The 24,887-nt window shown below is 39.4% G+C and overlaps 1 protein-coding gene across 2 annotated transcripts; it reads left to right on the forward strand.

The window, feature by feature from the left end:
* The first annotated feature begins 2,037 nt into the window (after nt 1-2,037).
* Nucleotides 2,038-24,380, forward strand: LOC135468965 (uncharacterized). Of its 2 annotated transcripts, XM_064747463.1 has the most exons (7): nt 2,038-2,173; nt 8,236-8,444; nt 16,748-16,837; nt 20,014-20,163; nt 22,085-22,174; nt 22,672-22,847; nt 23,940-24,380. In XM_064747463.1, the coding sequence occupies exons 2-6, from the start codon at nt 8,338-8,340 to the stop codon at nt 22,838-22,840; spliced, it is 606 nt and encodes a 201-aa protein (XP_064603533.1). In that variant the 5' UTR covers nt 2,038-2,173; nt 8,236-8,337; the 3' UTR covers nt 22,841-22,847; nt 23,940-24,380. The 2 variants fall into 2 exon arrangements, with proteins under 2 accessions (XP_064603533.1, XP_064603532.1); XM_064747462.1 differs by lacking the exon at nt 2,038-2,173 and having other exon boundaries at nt 7,765-8,444.
* The last annotated feature ends 507 nt before the right edge of the window (nt 24,381-24,887 follow it).

Consider the following 24,887-nt stretch of genomic DNA (forward strand, 5'->3'; position numbering starts at 1 on the left):
CCAATGCCGCCATATTTACAGTGTTATACCAGACTGTTAATGTAAATATAAGACGTTACCTTGAGAAATTGACATCGACCAATTCTTTTGGTGTGTATGAAATTGACAAGCGTTAAGCGATATACCGTTGTTAAATCATGACAAAAAGGCGAAACTTGAAATTTAAACGAAAACCTTCAGCAAGTCAAGCCGGAGCTCTTACTCTTAGTTAAGCATATTGCCCATAAGCTCCGCGTGGCCTCCGTGGCTCAACTATGAGGTCGCTGTGAGTTCAAGTCCAACTCATGCTGGATTCCTCTTCGGGTGTACGTAGGAAGGTCTGGCAGCAAGTTACGGATGGTCGTGGGTTTCCTCCGGGGTCTGCCTGGTTTCGGCCCACCATAATGCCGCCCGCCGTCGTATAAGTGAAGTGTTCTTTGAATGTGGCGTATAACACCAATCAAATAAATAAATAACATAACATAAGTTCCGCCATTATCATAGCCCACTTGGTAAATAAAATCGTTATTGATGGCTTAGTAAAAAAAATCCATAAAGAGAATTGTTTGGTAATACTTAGAAAAACTAACATTAATTTCATGTTGTGTATAGATTATACCACAAGAGCTGTAAGTTATGCATAAATATATGTATATGGGTGATTTTTACATTAAACATTAAGTACATTCAAAAGCCAGAATAGAACACTCTAAGACGAACATCTAGATGTGCTAAGGTAAGGTACATGATCCCCTGTCTAAGATAGAACAAAACACAACGCTCTAAAACGAACATCTGGATGTGTAAAGCTAAGGTACATGACTCCTGTCTAAAAGAGAACAAAACGCAACACTCTAAGACGAAACATCTAGATACGCTAAGGTAAGGTACATGAGTCCTGTCTAGAACAGAACAGAACAAAACACAACACTCTAAGACGAACATCTAGATGCGTTAAGGTAAGGTACATGACCCCTGACTAGAACAGAACAAATTGCAACACTCTAAGACGAACACCTAAATGTGTTAAGGTAAAGTACATGACTCCTGTCTAGAACAGAACAAAACGCAACACTCTAAGACGAACATTTAGATGCGTTAAAGTAAGGTACATGGCTCCTGCCTAGAACAGAACAGAACAAAACGCAACACTCTAAGACGAACATTTAGATGCCTTAAGGTAAGGTACATGACTCCTGACTAGAACAGAACAAAATGCAACACTCTAAGACGAACATTTAGATGTGTTAAGGTAATGTACATGACTCCTGTCTAGAACAGAACAAAATGCAACACTCTAAGACGGGCATCTAGATGTGTTAGGGTAAGGTACGTTTTCCGAGCTGAGGTACATTACTGTAAAAGCTGTATGGAGCGATACCTGACTCCTAACATGTTTTGTATCAGTATACTACCAGACGTCTCAGCGTTGGTCACATTATTTGAGTAGTATAAACTGAACAATTATCTGACCAGTGAGATACGTGTGAAAGTGTGAAAAAAGTCTCAATTCCTTGTATTCAACACTTGGTATTCAACACTTAAATGATTAAGTCCAATAAGACATATTTCTGTTGAATATAAAAGATAGCTTTTAATAATTCTTTTTTTCCCAACATTAGCATTATGGAAACCAATAAGACCCCTTGTACCAGTAGCTATCATGGTTCACTGTCTTACTGTATTTAAATGTAAAATCATTAGTATTATTTATTACAGGCCTCGAAAAAGTTGTCTAGTCGACCAAAAGCTTAACCTCTGCGACTTGTACGCTGTGGGCGACTAATCAGCTGAGCTTATTAGCTCGTTTCCCATTTCCTGGGATACCGTAGGAATAATGAGTCAAGGGTTGGATAATCCTCCCTGGCTGCCCGGGCGAGGGAGCGTTCCAGACAAACGCTCTACAAAGATAGCTCCGGCGAGCCGCTGAAACGCTGTACAATACCCCCGCAACTCATAATTAATACATGTATAAATATTTGGTCAAACTTGTGGCGGGTGCGAGTGGAGAGGCCAGCGTATTGAGCAAGGCACCTGTCAGATTTGTCATATAAATGGATCTTGGTCAGTTCGCATAGCAAACAGCGCGGCACGAACAGTTGACATTAATTTTTACTCCTAACTGGATAAACGGGAACTGCGTGTGCTGATTTCGTTACGCTGAGGTTGCTTTGGTCTCGCAGTTTCAGGAAAGGTGAGTGATTTCTTTTTTTATACATTCATAGGACTACGAAACTATATCTACGTACATATATATGTGTGTCCGATGGTGAATTTTAAAAGGTAGTAGTACAAAAAGTGTCTGGCGGTCTTATTTAATGAAGAACTTCACATTAAATAGAAAATGTCCTTTCCATGGTTGTTTTGGAAGAATTAAACAACAATTCGCACATTTAGATGGTGTATAAGGCAATTATTTCACTTATTTGATGTGGATCATTTCATGGGTGGAAGAAACCGGAGTGTCTGGGGTAAACCATTAATCTTTGGCAATAAATTGATAAACTTTGTGATGCACATATACATATGCTCACACCGTATAGATGGAAGACAAGTGTTGTTCACCGAACGTTGTTCTCTAGAAGTGAGAGTCTGGGTACGATACAAATTTCCCGTCCAAGGCCGGTTTTGAACCCTCTCCTCGTGTTTCCTGCTGATTGAAAGACAAGCACTTTACCATTTGGCCCGCTCTCGAACTACTCCTAAATAGTTTAATGCGTCTTTTTGTTTTTGTAACAAATGACTTTGTTATTGTTATAGAAAATAAGTTAAGTACGTTTTTATCTACCTGGGCAATAAGTGGGACTTGTGCACGTCTGGAGCAGCCATGGAGTCACGGAACATTTTGGAATTGTCCGCCACAAATAAGCATCCTGTAACGATATCGGGCTCAGATAATTTAATAATCAGGTACAAGAAATAGATGTATTTTTCTATCACCACATTAATACAATGAGAACAGAGATAAATTCGATCCCTCCTTCACACAGTTATTCTTTTCTGTGACTGCTAAACCTTTAGCGTTTTCTTGCAAATCATGCTAAAAAAAAACTCTTAAGGAAGTGGGTTTACTAAGTCCTGAAAAAGAGGCAGCATCGGTAATAATGCATTTTTAGCAATAAAGATACATCATACGAACAGATATACGGATTCCTAATGCTTTTGCATGTAACAGGACCAAATTCCTAAATGTCGTATTATTCACATTTAGAAGAGTTAAAAGCGTTCGTGTAAATGCATATCACATAGAACATATGTTAGTATAACTTAGACGATATTTTGTAAGGGTTTAATAATCTTTCATTACATAAATAGCTTAAATGTGATTCGCAGTAATAGTGCAATGTCATTATTGCTAACTTACAAAAAATTAATATACACATACTGAATCTCCATCAACTTAAGTGGTTTTTACACCTTACCCCGACACAAACCACCCCATTCGGTCCTGGTGAGTGTGTAACAGTCTGTCGTTAAAACGTATTCTACACCTGTAATGTACAAAACAAACTCAAACATATTGTCAACCCGTTTTTGTTTTCTTTCGGTGTAGAATAAAAGTAGATCATTTTAGTCTATTTACACACTATCAAGAAGAAATTGCTATTAATACTGCATGGCCAAATATTCTCTTGGAGGCCCGTGGACGCCAATATCTCTACGGAAGCCGGTTTAAACCATAGTTGTTTCTTTGTGATATCACTCTCTGATACTGCATATTTTGGCAAGCGACGAGGTATTAATTATTGAAACTTAACTCATACATACAGGCTAATTGAGGGAACTCTACTGTGAACATGCTGATCAACACTGGATATTGAGCATGTATTGAATGAAAGAAAGGTTGAGGCGTAACTCCTCCCTGACAGTATCTCTTACCGTGGCGAAATATATGTTTCTATAAAGCTATTTCGATGGCGACTAGTCCTCTCTCAGCACGGTATCTGATTTCCTATACCTGTTACACATGTCCAGCTGATTCCAGACAACCTTTAATGTGCTGATCCAATTAAAACGTGTGACATTCTTTACTTGATGCCACAAACAACCCCCCAGCCTAAAGGGCCAATTAAATATGTTGTCTCTTCTGCTTTTATCGAACTCAGTGCAACCTTCACAAAATTTTATTATTATTATTATTATTATTATTATTATTATTATTATTATTAACCTTTCTCGTAAAAGAAAACGCGCCTTATTGAGCTATAACCTAGACGACGTCTTTTCTGAAATGAAACAGTTACGAGAAATACGACTTGGGAACTTTTCTGAAAAGAGCTGTCCTAGCATCAGGGCTATGTAGTAAGTAGTAAGGGCCTAAAACCTGTGAAATGTCAAACGGCGGTTCGCTACCGTTTGTGTTTCCGCTTGGGTTTTATTGATGTGTTACTACTTATGTTTAAAGTGCTATCTGTTATCAGACCGTTAGTCAGGCACTTTATCATACAGTCTGATTCGTATTTCAAAGAAATAATGAAATCTTATTTTTGAAATACAAGTGTAGATATTTTTACGTTTGTTTTCTGTTTTCAAGCATATTAATGACTCGTGCTATGCATACAGTGTATACTATTATTCCAGAAAAGATCCACGCAATACACATCACTATGAGGTAAACAGTAATACGTAGTAATGTTACATTTTTAACTATAACAAGCTAGTTTTCTTTTGCAGTCAGATGTTGGTTTATGGTCTGAAAACAGCAACGATCCAAAGAAATCTGCACGCTGAAAACTGCACAGCAATGCAAATCCCATTTGTAAATGTTTAACTAATTGCTGTGAGCCAGACCACATCTGACAAAGACTTGTCAGCCAAATTTATGGCTCGCCTGGAGATGTTTGCCTGTCCTCTTTTCGCCGTTCACCTGAAGGAAAAGATTTTTGATATGGTGCTTATTTGCTATTAATTAACAGGAAATGACTCAAATCGTTCGCTTCAGATGTGAACACAATAGTGAAACATCACGATGGCGTTTGATAGCAAGTTCATAATTTGATCGTTAAGGGTTAAAATCACAATCCAGATATTCAATAAAATATAAATATTATCATTGCCATCCATGAATTTTATTCATGACTGAAATGCTGCTAAAATATTCTGCGCTACATCCGCAACTTTCATTATTCGTGGCACCTAGATGACCATTATCCGTCGACGACTCTCTTGGAATGCACAATCAAGTTTTCCTTGCAGATCACTTGTCTTCCATCAGCATTGAATGGAAGTCTACATGCCACACATGGGAAAGTTCGTCTGTAAGCCAAAGGCCGATGCCCTGTGGTTTCCTTCATAGATACCTATAAAACTCAACTCCACCATATTAATAGACATGTCTTGAGTATGTAGGTGAATATATCAAATTACGGTAACAAAGCTAGGCAATTTTTCCACCCTATATAGTGATTATCGTGGAGATCGGCGTCCATTTAACATTATATTCTTCATATAAGAGAGGTGGGTCCTTGTAAAAGGCAGTCCCGAAAACTTACATATTTCTAGCGATGCCTGAACATCATGACATGTCGAAGACACCATATTTGATTTCTAAACTAGTCACAATTTTCAGGGATTATAAAAAATAATCCTATCTCAAGCTCTTCGCAGTTATCTGATACCTTAGTTACGAATAAGGACACCCTGTGCGATATTATCAACTAATGTCGTTAAATCTTACTGCACTATTAGTTCAGAAATGCGACATCGGATGTTGATTTAAGTCGATGTCCTGGGGTGTGGATTATCGCTTATCGCCTTCTTGTCGACCCCTGAGTTTTAGTACTGTGTTTATCTGCGTACAGTGTGCCAATAATTAATTCACCCTTATACATTTGGGTCCCAGTGTGACACTGACGGGGCATTGAATCCCGCAGAATTAATTAATGATTAGCTCTTCCGAACTCCTGACTTACCACTCCTACAGTATTCATCTGCTCAATAAATTGTCTTGAGCTTAGGGGGCACCATGCCAAGTGTCCGATAATCGTAAAACGTCGTCTGTAATACTAATGGGGTGACTTCGTTCGAAAGCTGAACACTTTCTACGAGATGTTGTCTTCCTACATTGCAGATGACGAATGTTTAATCTTTTGACAGATGTAAAAGTTAAATCTGTCTCAGTCGATCTTTGAGAATGTTTCTTTGTATACCAATAAATGAATCGGAGAATACAAAATTATATTCAGAATATCCACAAGCCGCAATTTATTTATATATTTGATTTGTGACTCAAGATTATTTAACCTATACGACGGCACCCAGGGTAATGATGGGAGCAAGTAGTGTAGAGCTCGGGGAATTTGGTATTCAATAGTTTGGTATTAGCTTTAGGTCATTTTGAAGAATAACGAATTAAGACAAAAACAGCTGTTAAACAAGAAAAACTTTTGATTCCGTTATTTAGCTGGATTTTTCTACATCTTAAAGCCAAAGTTTCCACACATAATATCCAGCCCAATTGCTTAGCATTTGATAGAACTTCGCAAATGTTTAGCAAAAACATATTAAGTCTGCTTTCCTGGCTTTTTTAAAATGCAAGAATGTTGGTAATTACATGTGGATGTATTACAGCCTATTGTATATCAGTGGAGTGTCCCCGCATGCGTTTGATTATGTACCGCACTGTTACATAAATTCTATTTTCTTCTAACACTGGTGGTCAGAAGGAAAGTGCGTTGTCATAAGTTAGTTTTCGGCCTAGGGTGACCAATGTCGTCATGGTTAAACAGTCTTAGCAGGAATGACAGCTTCCGTCTGGTACGCTGACGATTAATTCTCCTGCCGAGAAAATAAAATCACCCTGCTGTTTAAGGGTAAGACGTTTTTACTAGCTCTTAACCCTTGAAAATCACCCTGTCTCTTAGCCGCCTCGGTCCCGTCAGTGTACCTCCTATGATGAAATTCAGGCATTATTTATGAAGTCAATTTAAGGATAGCCACTCCCTTGAGTTTTGACCCAGAGAGGGCTGATTAGCACAGGCGTGTGAAGTAGAGCTGATATAGCCATTGTATACTGTGCGACACACATGGCTTATCCGTCTTTATTTCAATCCGTCGATACTCTTTACTCCTTGTTTACAACCTCTCTCACAGCCCACACAAAAATCTGTATAGGGTGTGAGCCTTTTGAAAAATGCATGAATAAGGAACTACTCAACGTCAAAATTTTGAGAGAAAAGCATATGCTTTGTGCTCTACAGCATTTGATGAATGGTTTCTCAGTTTAATCTAGATTTATATTTTTATTTGTCTGGAAAAAATACATGTCGGTCTTTTTTCGAAGTTAAAATAACCCAAAACTTCTGAAACTTTTTTGAAGGGGTATTATGTACCAAATAGCACAACATAATAATGTGTGACTTTAAGCTCAACCAAAAAGGCGTTTCGTAACACTTTCATTTCTTCATTCGGGGTTAAATACGTCGTTTAATCTAAGAGAACCTTTGTTTTTATGGCCAAGAAAAAAATGTGTCTTTATTAGGTTTTCACCAGTCCTTCGCAGAATATAACAAGACAGCAGTAAGTGCGGTGCCAGCGTTACTATTCGGACATGTATAATAAGCTAGCTTGTCATTCGCCAAACGTTGTCCTATCACAGATCGTGCCTCCCTGTCGCTTGAACGTACTTCCGTCATCTTTACACATTGGTTGAGTTATGACATGTCTTGGGTCCAAGCCCATTGATTTATGCAGATAGAATTGATGTGCCAGCGGAAAGTGAAGAAGAGCGGCGAACCTCATCGCGGTACATACACCAAATAAAGCGTTCGATAAATGAGACGAGAGAAGGCGAAGAGTGTAGTAGTTGCTACGTACAGGACGTGAAAAGAAAGTGGTTAACATTTGCCAGATATGCCAAGTCTCTTGAGTGCACTAGCCATAATTCAATTCAACTCCGACAGCCGTTTTTCGAGGAACCGTGAGTTGGCGACAAAGCGCGCAGTGAATTTCCCTCTTCGTTAACCTGGTACAGTGTGATTGGTGCGTGACGTTTAGTCCGAATTTCAGAAGGTGAACTGATACCGAATATTACTTTCCCGTATCGGGCAAATATTTGAGAAGAAGAGGGCGGCGAACAGTGAAAATACGTCATATTCAAGGTTTCCTTAGTGATCTGAGAGCGGCCTACATAACTGCAATACACGCGTGCGTGTGTGTCCTTATATATGCACACACACGCATACACGTTGTAGCCATAAACGTTGAAATAACCCGAGGAAACTGTGCTTACACTAATTCCGTGGACTTTTTTTTCAGCTAGGTCGAGAAAGATCTTGAATAACAATCAGGAAAAGCGATTCCAGACTTCCAGGTTCACAACGTTGGAAGCCAGCAGCCTTGTTTTCGATTCGCATTGAAATGAATTCACTATATAGTTTGACCATAGTATCCACGGTGTTAATCGCGGTACTACTAGCCGAGGAAACGTTAGAAGAGGATAAAAACAGAATTCGGGACTCCGTCAGGTAAGGACTTTCTTTTATAATTACTTCTATTTTGAATGAAACAGATGCCATGATGATTCTGAAACTTTCATTTGATTACATGTATGAAGGAATATTAACTCCAGCCAGAAGTATTGGAGAATAATTTCCGAGAAAAAGCCATAGAGTGTGTTTGGATTTCATATTTTTGCCTTGCTATTTGGAAACTTTGTAGTATCTTGGTTGTCTGCTTTTTCAGCCCCGGAGTAAACCACATTTTAACTGTTTCTCTGATTTCTCTATATCCAAGTTTTTGTCTTGCCATTTCAAAATTACACTGGGATTCTTTTTCAATCTAAATCGATTCTTTGAAGCTCTGAATGTTGGAAGTACAACTGCGAAAATATTGCTTGGATAATGTGAAAATCGCGTGATGATACCGTGGAGAGACACAGGTATTAACAAGGCTTATTATTGGTTGCTACTCTCTTTGGGCGTCAGCACGTGTGAGAAACAGAAGGATAAAACAGAAAAAATGACGCGCCTAGCGATGGTCAAATTGCTTTGTGCTCCCGGGATCCATTTTCTCATAAACTTGCCAGAAGGAGAAGATGGTTCTCAAAAAGTGCCAGGGGTTTTATTGCTTTCTTTGAATGTCAGTGGTTATTATCTTCTGGTAAAGTGAGAGCAGAGTAGTAGAGTGAAGATAGCTGTGACCTGTGTGACATTGTACTGCTCTGTTAAAGGTTGCTCCAACGTGGCACGTGCCTCTTCTCATCATGCTACAGTACCTCTTCACCACGTGGGACGATGCCGCTTTACCACGTTGCGCGGTTCCGCTTTACCACATGGCATGGTGCCGCTTCACTAAAAATTGTGGCGAATAAATCAACAATGCGCCAATATCTGGACACATTACTGCTTTGTAAAATTAGTCCAAATATCCACGTGGTACGGTTCCACTTCACACAGTGGCCCAGTGTGGCTTCACCACATTGCACTGTGCCACATGACACACATGGACCATTATTGTGTCACTCTCTAGTGACATTACTACTTGGTAAATAAGTGTCATTTAGATGTAAACACAAAAGTGAAAAAACTGTGACATCAGTAGTTATCAATATGGTCCATAAAACCCACCTTACAACCCACACATTTGCCTGCACTTAGTTTAGTACCAAAAGTTCATTTTCAGACACAAGTTCTAATGGTCTTTACATACTTACTTCAGTTTCTGTGTTTTCCTTTCTGCGTGCCACATTAATCAGGTTTAAGTTATGACATAACTTTTCCGATAAGGTCTGAAAAGGGAAAGGTAACAAACTTGAATAAAAACTAAGTCTTCAGTCTATTTTGGAATGAAGTTAATTTCAACGTCATCCACAGGCTGCTAACAGACCACTTATAGTAAGGCTGGATAAGAATGGCTATGGTGAAATAAGAGTATAAGGATAAATATTAAGAATATAAGAGTTAATATGAACGTTAGGCTGAAAATTCATTTTATATGCAACGTTTTAGCAGTACAACTTTTTCATAAGGTTGCAAATACAGGCGCCGTTTAGGATTTTTTTCACAGCCTTTGAGTGCCGACACAAGCTAGATTCATCAATAAGTGTTACGCAGAGATCTTTGTGTTGCCAAAACAGTAAAATCGTCTACACAGATTCAAACTACGTGTTTGGAAATAAAACTCAACTACGAAATGAGCGGAGTGACACAGACCAAATGCGCTTATTTTGTGTCAGCATGATCGCTTTTATGGCGTTCAGACTCACGTTATAATCTACTCGTCAGTGAGCATTTAGAAAATTACTTCCAGAGAACCGTTCGTTGTGTTCCTGTACAGCGATGTGCCCGACAGCCTGTGGTTTATTTATTCTTTGATATTTCGCACACATCAAGCCCTATAGCCATCTGGAAGCTGGCTCTCATTATGGTGTATCCTTGATGGTTTATAAAGTAAGACTGCTCTGCTCAGAAGACCCGATGAAATATGCATTATTTGCAAGGAACCTCGGCGGTGGTTTTCTCAATGACTTCTACTTCCCGATGTCCGATCATGGTTATGGCATGATTAAGTCATTGTGTCACCACTGACTTGCAATCAGATCGTGAGTTCAACGAGAACTTTCCCCGCTCTAAGTTGCGATGAGAAGTAAAATATGTTGGCTGGCGAAGACTTGTGGCATGAGAACCAAGCATCTGAAGAAATGTTCATCCATTATTGATTCAAAGCTCTGAATTTGCAACAATATAGGTAAAAATACGCTTAGCCATTTCTCCCTATACAGATTGGAATAAACACATAAACCATTAATTCAGTTAGACAAAATCAAGAAGGACATCTCAAGAGACACCTCAGAGAATTATTGATTACTTCGCGCTACCAGTTTATTCCCCATTCAGCCTGACAATGCCCCCCTCTTAGCGCGTGAGAGGCTGAAGGCCACTTTTCACATATACATGTTTCCGTTTGGCATTGGCAAACAATATCGAATAAGAAGATCCATGTTGGCAACAAACAGGACCCCAGTCGGCAAATTGTGTGGTTTTGTTTGCAAACAGTCCTACTGGAAAAGGTTCCTTTAGCGAGACATGTATCGATTTATACTTCAAAGATGACTAGCAAGCGAGCCTTTCGGTGTGACTGACAGGTATCTACATACCTTATACAACATTTATGAAACAAACACATTTGCTGCGGACGTCTCGTCGACATATATCGCTTTAGGGGGGCATTAATCTCTAAATGTGGCCCACAGCTTAGGCAACTACAACAAAGATAAGCACAAAAGACACCCATTGTTTGCTCGTGAGGTACCCGGATAAACTGTGTTGTTGATAGGGCATAAGAAACTTTGGCGTCCACATGACACCTTCGTTTTTTTCCCTTTCTTCGTGTAGATATCCAATGAAGAGATTTTATAATTCCAGATATAAGTGCTTTGTTTACTCAAACGGAACCATTTAAAACATTCGAGTCTATTCATGGGCTACTGGTAAAACACCCACCAGTTTTGTCGCCCACGCGCACGCTATGGAAACGAAATGAAGCATCTACTCCATCTGATAAACGGCTATCTAACAGTCATCCATTAAGAGATCTGCAGGACGTCTATGACATCATCACAAATATGTTATGTACTTCATCATGGATAGCTCTTCATCCGGTGCTCCATACCTGTTACAATAGTATACATTTGCATTGAGCAATAAATCACCATCAACACATGTCATTCGGTCAACCTACAAATCCCCATCATCACATGTCCCCTGTGTCTGCCAGCTACTTCCAAACGCTATATGCCCCTCCGTCTGCTAGTAAATTCCCATCGCCATATTGCCCTCCGTCTGCTAGCAAATTCCCATCGCTATATGCCCCTCCGTGTGCTAGCAAATTCCCATTGTCATATGCCCCCTCCGTCTCCCAGCAAATTCCCATTGTCATATGCCCCTCCGTCTGCCAGGAAATTCCCATTGTCATAGGCCCCCTCCGTCTGCCAGCAAATTCTCATTGTCATATGCCCCCTCCGTCTGCTAGCAAATTCAACAATTCATTAGGCCTACATTCCCAATAAATATTCATAATCATATGCGTTTCCATCAGCCAATAAATCCTCAACATCGCATGCATTTCCGTCAGACATCGTCCAACGCCATTTTGGCAGCCAACAAATATCTCCATTCGGCAAGCAATAAATTGCTGTCCGTAATCATAGTCAACACTGAATGTACATTCATTTCCTCTCATGTTCCACACCAGAGGCGTTTCATGAATTACAATTAACATGACTACATATTTACCTAATTCTTCTTAAGCCAAGTTGATGTCTTTTGTGCAGTGATAGGGAATGTGTTAGTGTAACACTAACTGGGATAAACTGGTAAGATGCCGTGGGTTTCATCCGTTAATTGAGACAGTTTTCCAGCCATCATACTGTTGTCGCTGGTTTGATATTATTCCTTTTATGATTTTATATTATACAACCTTACATGAATACATCTATTTTGACGGTCATATAATACAACTCCATGATGCCCGTTTCCCATTAACGTCGCATAGTCTTGCTGGATAAAGTCCACTTCCACACTCACATAACCTTAGCCCATGAAGTCAACGTCAGTAGTTACATAGAATGGCTTTTGTCGGCAAACTTTGATGCTTTTGATAATTAAACAAATCTATCAACACCGATGAAATGGCGTGGTTGACCACAAGAAAACAAACCGTTAAAAAGAAATGGAATGTTATCAAAATCGCCTCACTTTCATTTTCGTTGCACGTACGGTTAATTTTGGAGATGACGTTTCTCTAATTATTTCTAAAGATTAATGGTGGAGAGAAGTCGTCTGTATTAACCTGAGTTGATTATCTACTCCCACTCAACACGTATGATTTTATGTCGTTTAGTTTAAAGCAAATATTTTAAGGTCAATTTCCTGGGTGGCTCTATAGTAATATATATCCATGGCAGGTGAATTTAATTCAACATTGTAATTCTCTGTCTTCAGTATTTTCGAAATGTCCTGTACAACTCAGTCGCTAGTGTATTCCGTGGCTGGGATCGTGCGGCGTATTTCCAGTATTAGCGGTTGCACTGCGCTCTGCATCAGGTCATTGCTCAGCCCGGGGTGGGAACAGGGACGGAGAACAGAGATTTCGGAAACCACATAGAAGCGACAATTAGAGCCCACACGATTTGATAGAGTCTACATATTTTAGCAAGATTTGAAAAATGATATTCATTGTATACTATTTTTTCAAGTGTAAACGAAGTGAACAAACCAGTGATGGAATTTTTTCATGCTTCACGACTATCATTACATAAAGGAAAGGGTACTGACCCAAGAATCATTAAGTGAATGTAGGCTTAGTGTTTAACCCTTTACCCCGTTATTTAAACCAAAGAGAAGTTGCAAAGTGTAATGACAAGGGAACAGCAAGGCCGAACTTAAGGCATGCCTTGTGAATATTAGTACACCGGCGTGGATATTTAAAACAGAAGATATGTAGAGAACAACCCCCAGGAACTAGATTTTCTGTCACAAATTTTGTATACAAATAAGTTTTTGAGACGTAACTGTGACTTTCTTGATCCGTCTTAGTGTCGTACAGATACTCATGTATCGGAGTTTACCACAAGCCTAGACAATGTCACAGTTGTGCAGTACCGACAACTGTTATATCGAGACTCTACAAAGCTGACAGTTGGAAAATTAAACAGGATAGTTCTGACTGGAAACAAAACATTGAGACATGCATTTTTCTTTTCAAACAAATAAGTCTAATCACCCTTATGGTCATCTAATTTATTTTCTGAGTTGAGTTTTATCTAAGATGTCAACCATATTTCACCTTTGAATGATTCCGAGGTCGCTTCTGATATACAGGAATCTTTGTTTGCTTTACGACCCAGTACTGCAACATGTGACAGAGAACGAAACTTGCATCTGGCACGCAATAGGCAGGTTGATGTGCATGTTAGCCGTGCATGATATGTTATGAGGATAGGTTAAGTAATCTTCACCCTAATTTGGAAAATGGCCAGCGTAGTGTCCTTTAAAATCTACAGGATTAAAAACATTATAAAACTGCCAATATATTAGCTTACTTATTTGATTGTTGTTTACTGTGTAGGCCTAAATTTTTTTATGGGAAGGCGACCAATTTTATGACCAACAGATACCAGAGTCGTCAGAACTTTCCCATGTGTGAAATACACCAATACGTAATGCGCAAGTTGTCTGGAGCGATCTTCAAGTAAAACCACACGAAAGAGCACAGTCTACCGCCTATAAGGCCCTTCTCGTTGGTGTAAATCGTCCATTTAGGACGTGGGCACACATTACAAATTTAACACCTCCTCCTTTCCAACACCCTTCCCGCACACCGTCCTAGTACGAATTTTGCAGTTATGACTAACACTACAAAGAATCACTATTTGCACATTGTGGAAGGGGAAGGTTCGGTCATCGGCTATATTTGAAAGCGGGAATGTAGCATATGATTTCAACACATACATTGGTATCTGTTAAAGAGATACATGATTACTTTCAAATAGCAAATGTGTACCGTTTTACACACATGTGTCTGTGTAGCTCATGATGCAAAAAAGACGTCCATCACAGGTTCACAATTTGATACACATTTAAAGTGTAGGTTCGGTACAGAAGGATGATGCATGGAAGATAGTCATGAGATCTTGTCCAAAGGACCTGGTATGGTAAGGCGGGGAATTGGCCCCAATGCAAGAAACTGTTCAAATCTAGCTGCGAAACTGTTCTTTTTTCCTTTTTTTCCTGTTAATGGCTAGCATGCGATTTATAAAGCTCCAAACATGCTGAGGCGATTTGTAGGTCATAAAGTCACTTAAAATCTCTTTTTTTACTTTAGATATTGTAAAATTGTGAAAATCACGGCAGCACATAGGTAACTTTCTGAAAAATTCTTGAGCACGCGGTTATGAACCAGTCAAAAATAAAAATATAAATAAATATATTACAAATGTAACTTTCAGCCTTATACTTCCGCTGCGCATAACATGTTAATGTTAATGATACCGAGATGACCATGCGTGCTCTCAACCAGGAGTCACGTATGATTTCGCTAGAGCTACCAAATATTACATAATACTGTACCTTAACCATTCTAATTCAAGATAACACTTGTTTAATGCAAGACGGCCTTTATCTTTACTCACACAAAAGTATGTTTTCCAACGGAACCCCAAAAAATGAGACCCCCAAAGATTCGAACTCTTCTTCTTGGAACAACCTATTCCCAAGAGCGACTCAGATAGTCCAACTCACTACGGAAAATGCCTGAAAACTTTGGAAGAAATATGGATTTTAAACCTGTCAAAATATGAAAAAAAACTGATCGCATTATAAAGTTTATGTTTTACATACAAGACGTTAACCAAGACGAAACTTTGACAACACCTAGAAATACACACATAAGAGTTTCAGTAAATATATTTTTCTGGTTAACGATGATCTTCATACTGTAAAATAAAAAGTTAATACCTAGTTTGAACGAAAAATTGGCGTTTTTGATCGAGAGTGCATTTTTGGCGGGTTATTACCAAACAACCATTTTTTTTATGGCCTTTAACTTTTATGGGTGCTTCGACCAAGATTCTCATGTGGACATTTACAGGATTGTGCTGGGATTTTGAAATTTGTACTTTCTCATCGTACCTGTCTGGGGCCAATTCTTCGCCTTATCGTACCAGGTTCTTTGTTACAATCAAGGTGTATACATGTGAAACACATTTTGTGCATTTTGGGTACATACTTGCTTTTAGAGAGTGTACTGTTGCAGTGGACAGCGTCATGAGATGTACTGTTTTACCGTATTTAAAGGCCACTCTCACACACCTTCTCGGCTGTCCAGATTCTCGTCCATCTCTTGCTTTATTGGAATCCCCGTGGGTGTAAGAGACACAGTCCAGTCGACCACACACCAGTGATCTCATTCGGGAAGAGTTGTGCAATGTCGGAATACCAGAAATTTGGTTGGCTTAGACATGAGTAACCCCCATGCATCCGTGTCATCCAACGCAAACCTAATTGGTTTGTTCCTTTGGTCAATTATCAGCGTATGCGGAGGGCAATTAACGAGGGAGAAGAGGGAGTAATCAACGAACAGAGGAGTACCAGGCCTCAGCGAGCCTTCCATCAACCAGTAACACACCACGAGAGGCATATTACACAGTTTTATACCCGCAAAACAAACTATTTCGCGCGTGGGATTGATTATATAAATGCAACAGAAATAAAGTGTTTCCATCCATTTTAAATAATTTGGAATGGTTTTCTTTAAAGTTTTTTTTTACCATCGGCAACGTGCTGTATAAATTCAAAACTCTTGGTTTCAGAAAATGGCAATTTATATTCTCAAGAGATAAAACGAAGTGGAACTGTCAAGTTTTAATACAGAGCAACACATAATGTTTCAAAATGGCCTTATTTCCCTAGACTGGAGATCAAAGAGTTTGAAAATGTCTCTCATCTGATGTCATTTTTGCTGCTTAACTATAAGCACGGATGCAGGGAATCATAAAATTTGGCGGTAAATGTTCAGCACTGTTGATTGCTAAGGGAGTGGTTACTCTTGGGGAATCTTATGGCCCAATGCCACAATGAATATCACTCCAGTTTAACCGTTTTCTCTTTACAGAATAAACCAAGCGTAAGTACAAAGATTGCAGCGTCTGAGGTATAGTTGGTAATCAGGAGCTGCACTGTGATGAAAACAGACTTTCATTGAAATTTGTTGTTTCCTCGGGCAAAAATTGATATAGTTAGTGTGTATGTGTTTTTTCCCATCTTTGCAGATTTCTACAGCGACTAGAGAACACTCGTCAGAATGTGGCTGCTCTCCGCGACAACATCATCAGTCTAGACGGGGATCTACAACACGAGCAGTAAGTCAGTCGTCGAGCTTATCCTCCATCTCTAGATCGTGCTGGTTAAAATACAATCGCTCACAGAACCTGATAATCATCCCGAATTTGGAAGTTGAGCAGCTCTGACAGCCAGTTAAACAATTTTTATCTCATTCATACAAATACTCAAGGGGGCAAACCTGCATCTATTCAGCGCGGCATGCTCGAGCGCTAGCTCCATGTACACCTACCGAAGTTCTCCGAACAAAAAGAACATCGTGCCAGGCTTTCACTGATTATACATGTATCTCATTGATTCATTTTACCAAAACCTTTCAAACTGGATTTATCTACCGTTGAATTCTAAAGAAGCGTTGCTGGTAGCTATATGCTGAACAGAGTAATATATTCAAATTTCTCAAATTGCGTTAATAGTCAATATGCCACCTATGTGTTATATACAGCAAAGTTTTGGTGTTGATGATGAATATTCCTATGGGGAAAGTTTATCGCTTTTGTCGTTTTTGCCAAACAGTTAGAGTTGATTAATATTTGCGCTATCCGACAGACAGACCACACTACCAGTGATTGTTCATATTACTTGATGGAGGAATTGAGAGCGATTTGTCCACAGGAATGGCTATGAAATCTGGAATAGCTAGGGAATTATTTAGTAATGTTATACGTACTGCTGCTGTCGAAATCGCAAACCCAGCCATGTGAAAGATAACCTTGTACAAATAATAATTCTTACCATGGCTTAACCGATATTAACCTGATCCCGAGGTAACTGTAAATCATTTAACAGCTCCAGCTTGTTTTTGATGAAACACATAATCTGTTTTGCTAATGTTGCCTGTTCCAGACTATTAGCTATGGTACTGATGTATCCAGTCATCGAGCTCAGCTAGGAATTATTTTGTGCCTCCAATTCTTGATATATGTGACTTCAAAAAGAAGTTTTGGCTGATAAAGGATGGTCTGAGGAAATTTTTTGAAACTGTCTTCGCGCAAAACCCCATCACAGTTGGGGAAAATTACTTTCCAAATGATGTTGACATATTTTCTCTTCTTCAATGAGCAGCCTTACATCCTCACCCACGGCTTCCTCTAGAACAGTGACGTCTAATATAGTGCACTTAACATCAATGAATACTTTTACCTAATTCGTGTAACTAGCTTCCATTTAAGTATTTACATGAAAAGCTAGAATAAAACCCTGAGATTGAGAATAGGCGATATTTCACCGGTTACGTGTGACCATTTGCCATCTATCACAGTGTCGTTGAGGCTCTGGTTTTGCTCTCTGTGCTGTGGTAGTTTGTATTATATTCCATACAGTGTTTATCTGAGCAGTAAAGACATTCTATGGTGCAAGCGCAAAAGTACGCAGCTTAGGGATCAAAAAAAATCGACGGGTCTCTATCGTCTGGCAAGAGCAATGAGATGCTCTAAATACATCAACTGACTGGGCCACTTTGCGTGTTTCAAGAGTTTGACTTGCCAGATGTCTGCAACTCTCCACACGCCATTCCTGCGTATAATTTACGCTACGTGTTTGCAACATAGCCCAACAAGCGGAAATGTGTCATTGTTGCATTCTGAAACAAGACATTTATATTCTCTGTAGTAAACTACCCTTGGCCTTCATAAAAACCTCAACGGAAGGATTACTAGAGACTTCCTGACTTGATATCGCGTTCACTCGCTCGCCAACCCACGTGACGCCGTTTTCCTTGCAATCTTCTAAAGATTCCCGGGGGTAAAGTTGGAACATTACCAATAGTTGCATCATTTGTGATATCAAATAAGAAGAAAGTTGCTGGAAATTGCTTGATATTAGTTTACTTGAGAGTTAAATCAGTTGAAAATATTATAATTGCACGAAATGTATTGCGTGGCTTATTTGCGTTGTAATAAATTCGTTACAGTATTAACACATTGTGTTGAATATCACATCTAGTATAAAGAAAAATTAAAGGACAAACCGCATTTTCTTAGACAGTATTGCTCATTGAATCTATTTAAGCGATTGGACTCAATTGAGCGTTTTGTCTGTCAGTACGGACTCTCTCGGGTACGTCATTTCGGCAAACCTTAATGAATAGTGTATTGGTCATTGGTATCAGTACATTTCTTCACCAACATAACGTATAATTCTGTTTAACGCTGGACAGATGTAACATCTCCTGGCGGTCTATCTGTACCATGTCGAACAGAGGTCCCATGTGGGCAGGCGTCTGACAATGATAGTCACATGATACATTAGCCTCTCGAGATCCCGGCCCTTCCTACAGAGTCCGAGCGTTTAGAAATGTAAGAGGCTGAGATAAAGTCATTTCCAATTAACGCGATAATGAACTTTATGACCTCTGCCCTTTGGGTGAAGCAGGGAGGTGGCCAGCAACAGTGTCCGCCGATGTCAGTATCTGTGTGGTATATTAGGTCTAGTCTTGGGAGAGATGTTAACTTTCTATTGTCCTGTCTGAAGTAACAGTTTCCCATAAGCACAACGTGGGGGCCAGCTGACAATCTCTGACATGCAGAATAATGTTTTATTCTTTAGATTGGAATGACTCGGGTGTTTGTAACGGTCGGGGCATGACCCTCTAAACGTTGCATTCCCATGCAACCATACTGTGCTACACTGATGAGTAAATTCACTGTTTATTTCTAACAATAGCTGGTAATCCCACAAAAATTCAGTTACGTCGTTCTTTAAGGTCCTTCGTTTAAGTTAATGCGTGTTATTAAAGAGACAGGGTCTCAAAGACACTGACAGATTTACTAATCCAATCACAGCGTGACACACGGAGCTGCTTGTCGCAGTTAAACTCATCTATTCATACTATTAAACATAACCGTTATACCCGCCTTTAATTGGAACGCAATCGTCAACTGTTGTCCAAAAATTAAAAATACCAGAAGTCGATTATAGCTGCTATGATATTAAATCGCCTGTTACATGCACAAATAAAAATACAAGTAACTCATTCGGACGAATATAAATTTAGTCCCGGCCCTCCCGCACCCATAGATCTGATCATATTCGTATGGGTGAAATATGGAATAAAACATCGCGAGGCCAATTTTCACTCAGAAAAAAGTTTGTGCCAATACAACCTTATGCATTATGTATGCTTAACTATGTTCTGAATAAATGCAGTTTTATGTAATTGGTCATGCAATAAATTAATCTGTAATATTATTTCCAGAAAGCGAACCTGTAGTGTTGGCCTGAACAGTGATTCCTGTAAGACAATGGCAGTGGACGATGCCATGAACGCCTTAGATTGGATGTCAAATGGCTTTAGCCCTGGAAAGCGGAGCGCTGAGAAAACGCGTGACTTGGCCAGGACCGAAGCGTGAGTACCCATTAGTTCTGTATAAAATCTCCTCTACATGTTATTATTAGAGGTATCCTGTAATTGTGTATCCACGTTTTGCTTTCATAAGATATTTCCGGCATAATGTTTGTTTGTTTGTTTACACATCTGGATTTAGTTACTTAAGAGACAAGGCCTTTTGGCTCTCATACACTAGTAGGCGTGTACATCCTGATTGAATTTATTGTCTGCTTTGTAAGGGATAGATCAAACTCCTTGGAGCTTTGTTCCCATCATCAATTAAAAAATCTCTAGTCCCCTGTATTGTTTTATTTTATCGGTGGGAAAATAACTCATATTAAAGTAAATTAAGCGGAATCGCCAAGGACGTTGTTACTTGCTTCATAGAAGTCATTACCAAACAGTGTTTTAAGTTAGTCTATATACATACATATATAATCATGAAAACAACATTTCCAAATTACAACTTGAATGACGCTTTCCCAGAGAATAATAAAAAAAAAATGAGGTTTTACCTGAATTACTCTTTATGACCTTTAAAACAAAGAACACGAAAAGTTTATCGGTATATCTGAAGAAGACTTTTGCAAGTGACCTTGGCAAAGAAGCAATAAAAGCAATTTGTGAGGTTGTCTTCCTCTTTGGTTTTATAAACGATACAGCCTAGTTTTCTTGAAATAATCAAGTGCCACCTTTACGCTGTGCGAAGCTCTCACTGTGATCGCCGCAGAATTCCCTTGACACAGTCTTTGTGTTCACTTCCTCTTCACTAGAATTTGTCGGATGCGTTGAAACCTGTCTGAAGTTTTATGACGTCCGGCTGCACTCAGGTTCTCACCAGCCCGTGGCAATTAACATGCACAAAAACAACACGTCTTGCCCCGGTGACACCGCGGCAAGGTCACTGTGGGGCAACGGATTCCTCAGTGGCCTGATATATTATAGGTGACGTATCTAATAACGTGCCTTTCCTAATCGCCTTTCTTATTAAGGGCTGTACAAGTGAAATATGTTACAACTCTTGTATGTGATTACAAGGTCAAGTGTATGGTACAATAATGCAGCGTTTACAGGAATATGCTGCTAAGCGGTCACTGCCAGAACTTCATAATCAGATAGGGCAGTTTTATTCAATCGCTCCTATCAATGTTAAAATCCTGTGATCAAATCAGGGCCCCGCAATACCAAAATGCATGAAAATGGTATTTGTTGCTTCCTCGCCTGGCACTCAGCAAGGAAAAGGGATTTTTTGACCCGGTGTCAGTGTAATGTTACTTGATGACATGTCATGTTCGATGTTTTCGGCAAGATTCTTAGTAGCGGCAGGGAAAAGAAGACACAGTACATGTACACATATAACCTCGTCGTTATATGACTGAAAAATGGTTAAATATGGCGTAAAAACCCAAGCATACATATATACATATACATACTTGTTCTTTCTTGTGCTCACACTAATGTAATAGAGATCAACTATAACTGTCAATATAATGGTCGAAAGAATAAATGATTAGGGCTTATTGTCACATTGACAAATCTCAGTCATATAGTCCCTATTGGCACTTTACACGCCATAACGTTCAATGACTCCAAGTTCAGTAAAAATGATGAAATTATTTCAGTGTTACTCCCTTTTTATTTCAATCCGGACCGGGTATAAGGATGTAAACCTGGTTCTGGTCTATTTCGTGCTGGAGGTATAGGACTCAAACCAGCCTAGCATGTCACGGGGTTACCGTGGGGATTTGAATATAATAAAAAAAAGCAAGTTCATAGTCATTACATTGCAAATATTTATGGTTGTGATCAATTAATACAGCGCAGCACCTTTCAGACAATTATCACCGTGGTAAGAGCAAAATGTTTTTATCATAGCGTTAAAAAAATAGCCATTGATTAAAGCAATAACACAAGAATCATATTTATTTCTGTGTTGCAGGATGCTAAGGGAGATAATCCGGAGGCGTCAGTCGATGCGCAGCCTCAAGTCATTGCTGGATCAGACTGAAAACCACATCTTACGGGAAAGGTACGAGTTTCTCACAGGAAATGATAGTTTTAGGTTTTTAAACCACATGTTTTCATAAATGTACAACTATACCTTTTGTATTGCCCATTCAAATGTTTTTATCCTGTTTTCCACACCCATAAAGTTCATTGCTGTAATGTTAGGACAGTACTCCGGCCGTACGTGGAAAGGTCATGCAGCAACCTGCGGATGGTCATGGATTTCCCCCGGGCTCTGCCGGGTTTCCTCCCACCATAATGCTGGCCGCCGTCCTATAAGTGAAATATTCTTGAGTACGGCGTAAAACACCAGTCAAAATAAGATAACTAAATCAAACACGGTGCTAAATTCCAGTTAAATAAATACACAGTCGATTGTTGAAATTCATGTCACAGAATGGTCATCGATGTGTTTTTACAGCGTGTGACGTTTTCCAGATCTGAGTTCATGATACTAACATTACAATAAAATCACGTTCAAGGCATATGGAATTACTAAAGTGTATTGTGATATTTCAGCAAAAGAACGTGTCGAATGAACCTGGGTGGTCATTGTCAGACAGAACTGGCTTCAGCCATCGCAGAGCAGTGGCACTACCTCAACTCTCCGAATAGTCCTGGGCGGAAACGGAGAGACACGAGCTTACTGGAGAAACTGCTCGCGATAAGTCCATCGACGTCAGCGTAATAGTGCGGTAAAGTGATTACTTTACGTACCCATTCTAATTTCTTTTTTAATGCTTTCATCCCTTGATAGCCTTACAGGGAATTTGGCCTCAGATATTGTTTTACCGGTTGATTGCCTAAACTGGGATTTGGATAATTTGCTTACTTGTATTTTTACTTAAGAAAATATTTGACAGAGCAGAAATTTGGATTTTATTTGCTTTTATTTAAAGAGCCTTATGATGGAATTCATTTTGTCTTTGTGCACTATGTGAAATAGTAAGTATTTAATTATTTGAATATATAATAAAATATTACAGACAAGTGTTTTACACGTGGGAACCATGACTGCTCACATGGCACGATAATGAACTTAGAAGGCCATGGCTGATGGCCTAAACCAAGTCCGTGGCTACTGAAGGTTGGAATTCTGCCACTGGTTCAGCTTCGGTTCTATGTGGCAGTAAATTTGGTGGAGGCTTCGTGTTGGCACTGAATGGTTTTCTCTACTCTTGATCACGTTCATAAACGACGAAGCACTTTATAGTATGGCGTGAAACGCGAAACAAATTGAATAAATACACTTCCACCATGGGAAATGTTGCCAGTTAAGGGAGTTGATACAAACAGGGAACTTTGTCGCCCAATAGGGATTCCTGTCTTTTAGACGACGTATGGCCTGCATGTCTTGATGGTTAGCATACTGGCGCAGCAATGAGCCAGGAGCCCCTCGCCAGTTAGATCGCTGTGAGTTCAAGTCCAGCTCACGCAGACTTAATCTCCGATTGAGCGTGGGGACGTCTTCCAGCAACCTGCGGATTGTCGTAGGATTCCTCCCATCGTAATGCTGGCCGCCGTCGTTTAAGGGAAATATTGTTGAGTATGGCTTAAAACACTAATCAAATAAACAAATGACAACCATAAAATTAGACGATTTGTAGACAAACTTGTAGCGTAGCACTTATGAATTACAAGGAAACATTGGCTAGTCCGGATTGGACCCAAATCACAGTGAGATGCTCCCACCTTTCGTATTCTTCAGGCGTCGTCTCCAATCAGGAAAAAGATTTATTCATATTTTCAATGGTCATGTTTTGGAATTGATTTTCTTTTTCCAACAGGACGATAAAGCCTTGTTCGCACTGAAGAGATCCGACTACAGTCCGCTGACTAGGAAGAGGCTGTAAGAGACCTTTACTTTGATCACCAAGTTTTTCATTGTTACATTAATGGCGGGTTGGCCCAGTATGACATAAAAAGATATTACGCCCTTCCGTGGCATCTTTGACAACTATCAGTGAGCACTCTACGAAGTCTTCTCGCCAGCTGAAGTAGATGCCCGAGCAATTTCTTCGATGGGGACATTTGAAGCAACATAGTCATTTAAAATGAAAGACATAATATGTATTAAATTGAATACCTTCTTCTTTCAAACAGATATTCTTCATTGCATTTGCATTCTTTTAAACTGAGAACCACCAAAGCTTTTCAAAACTATACATCTCAGCTGAATTATTATAATAAATGATTTATCATCTTAATATAATCAAATATACATTTACTCTGTGATATGTTGTGTCGTGATTTTCTTGTGTTTATTGTACATAGTTTGGATTGTGTGGTCTTTCAGCATTTGTGTCTCCAGATAGTTCCCATTATATAGTGACGCCATACTGTTTTCTCCGTAATGTTATACAGATAGCATTGACGATAATGGGGAACTTTTTCTCACTAATGTAAACTGTCTAAGCCCTCTAGTCTTTAGTTCATTCGGGATGCCAGGGATCGGGTCATACCAAAATGATACTAGATGCTGTACGCTTGCCGCTCAGCATTGAAGGGTTAGAGCAAGGAAACAGGACTGGTCAGTATAATGTGCCTGGTGGAGTGTCATGTCTGGTGTCTTCGGCGTGATGCTTCAGTGCCAGCAGCACTTTGGCGGCATGAACTCGTCCTGCTACAATAATCTATGCGTATACCAGCCATCAACCAATAAATACGTTCCATGTCAATAAACGGAAGGTCAATTATACACAGTATATGTACAAATACCTAACGACTCGTCGTCG

The sequence above is a fragment of the Liolophura sinensis genome, chromosome 6 (genome assembly GCF_032854445.1).
Source record: "Liolophura sinensis isolate JHLJ2023 chromosome 6, CUHK_Ljap_v2, whole genome shotgun sequence".
Classification (NCBI taxonomy): Eukaryota; Metazoa; Mollusca; class Polyplacophora; order Chitonida; family Chitonidae; genus Liolophura; species Liolophura sinensis.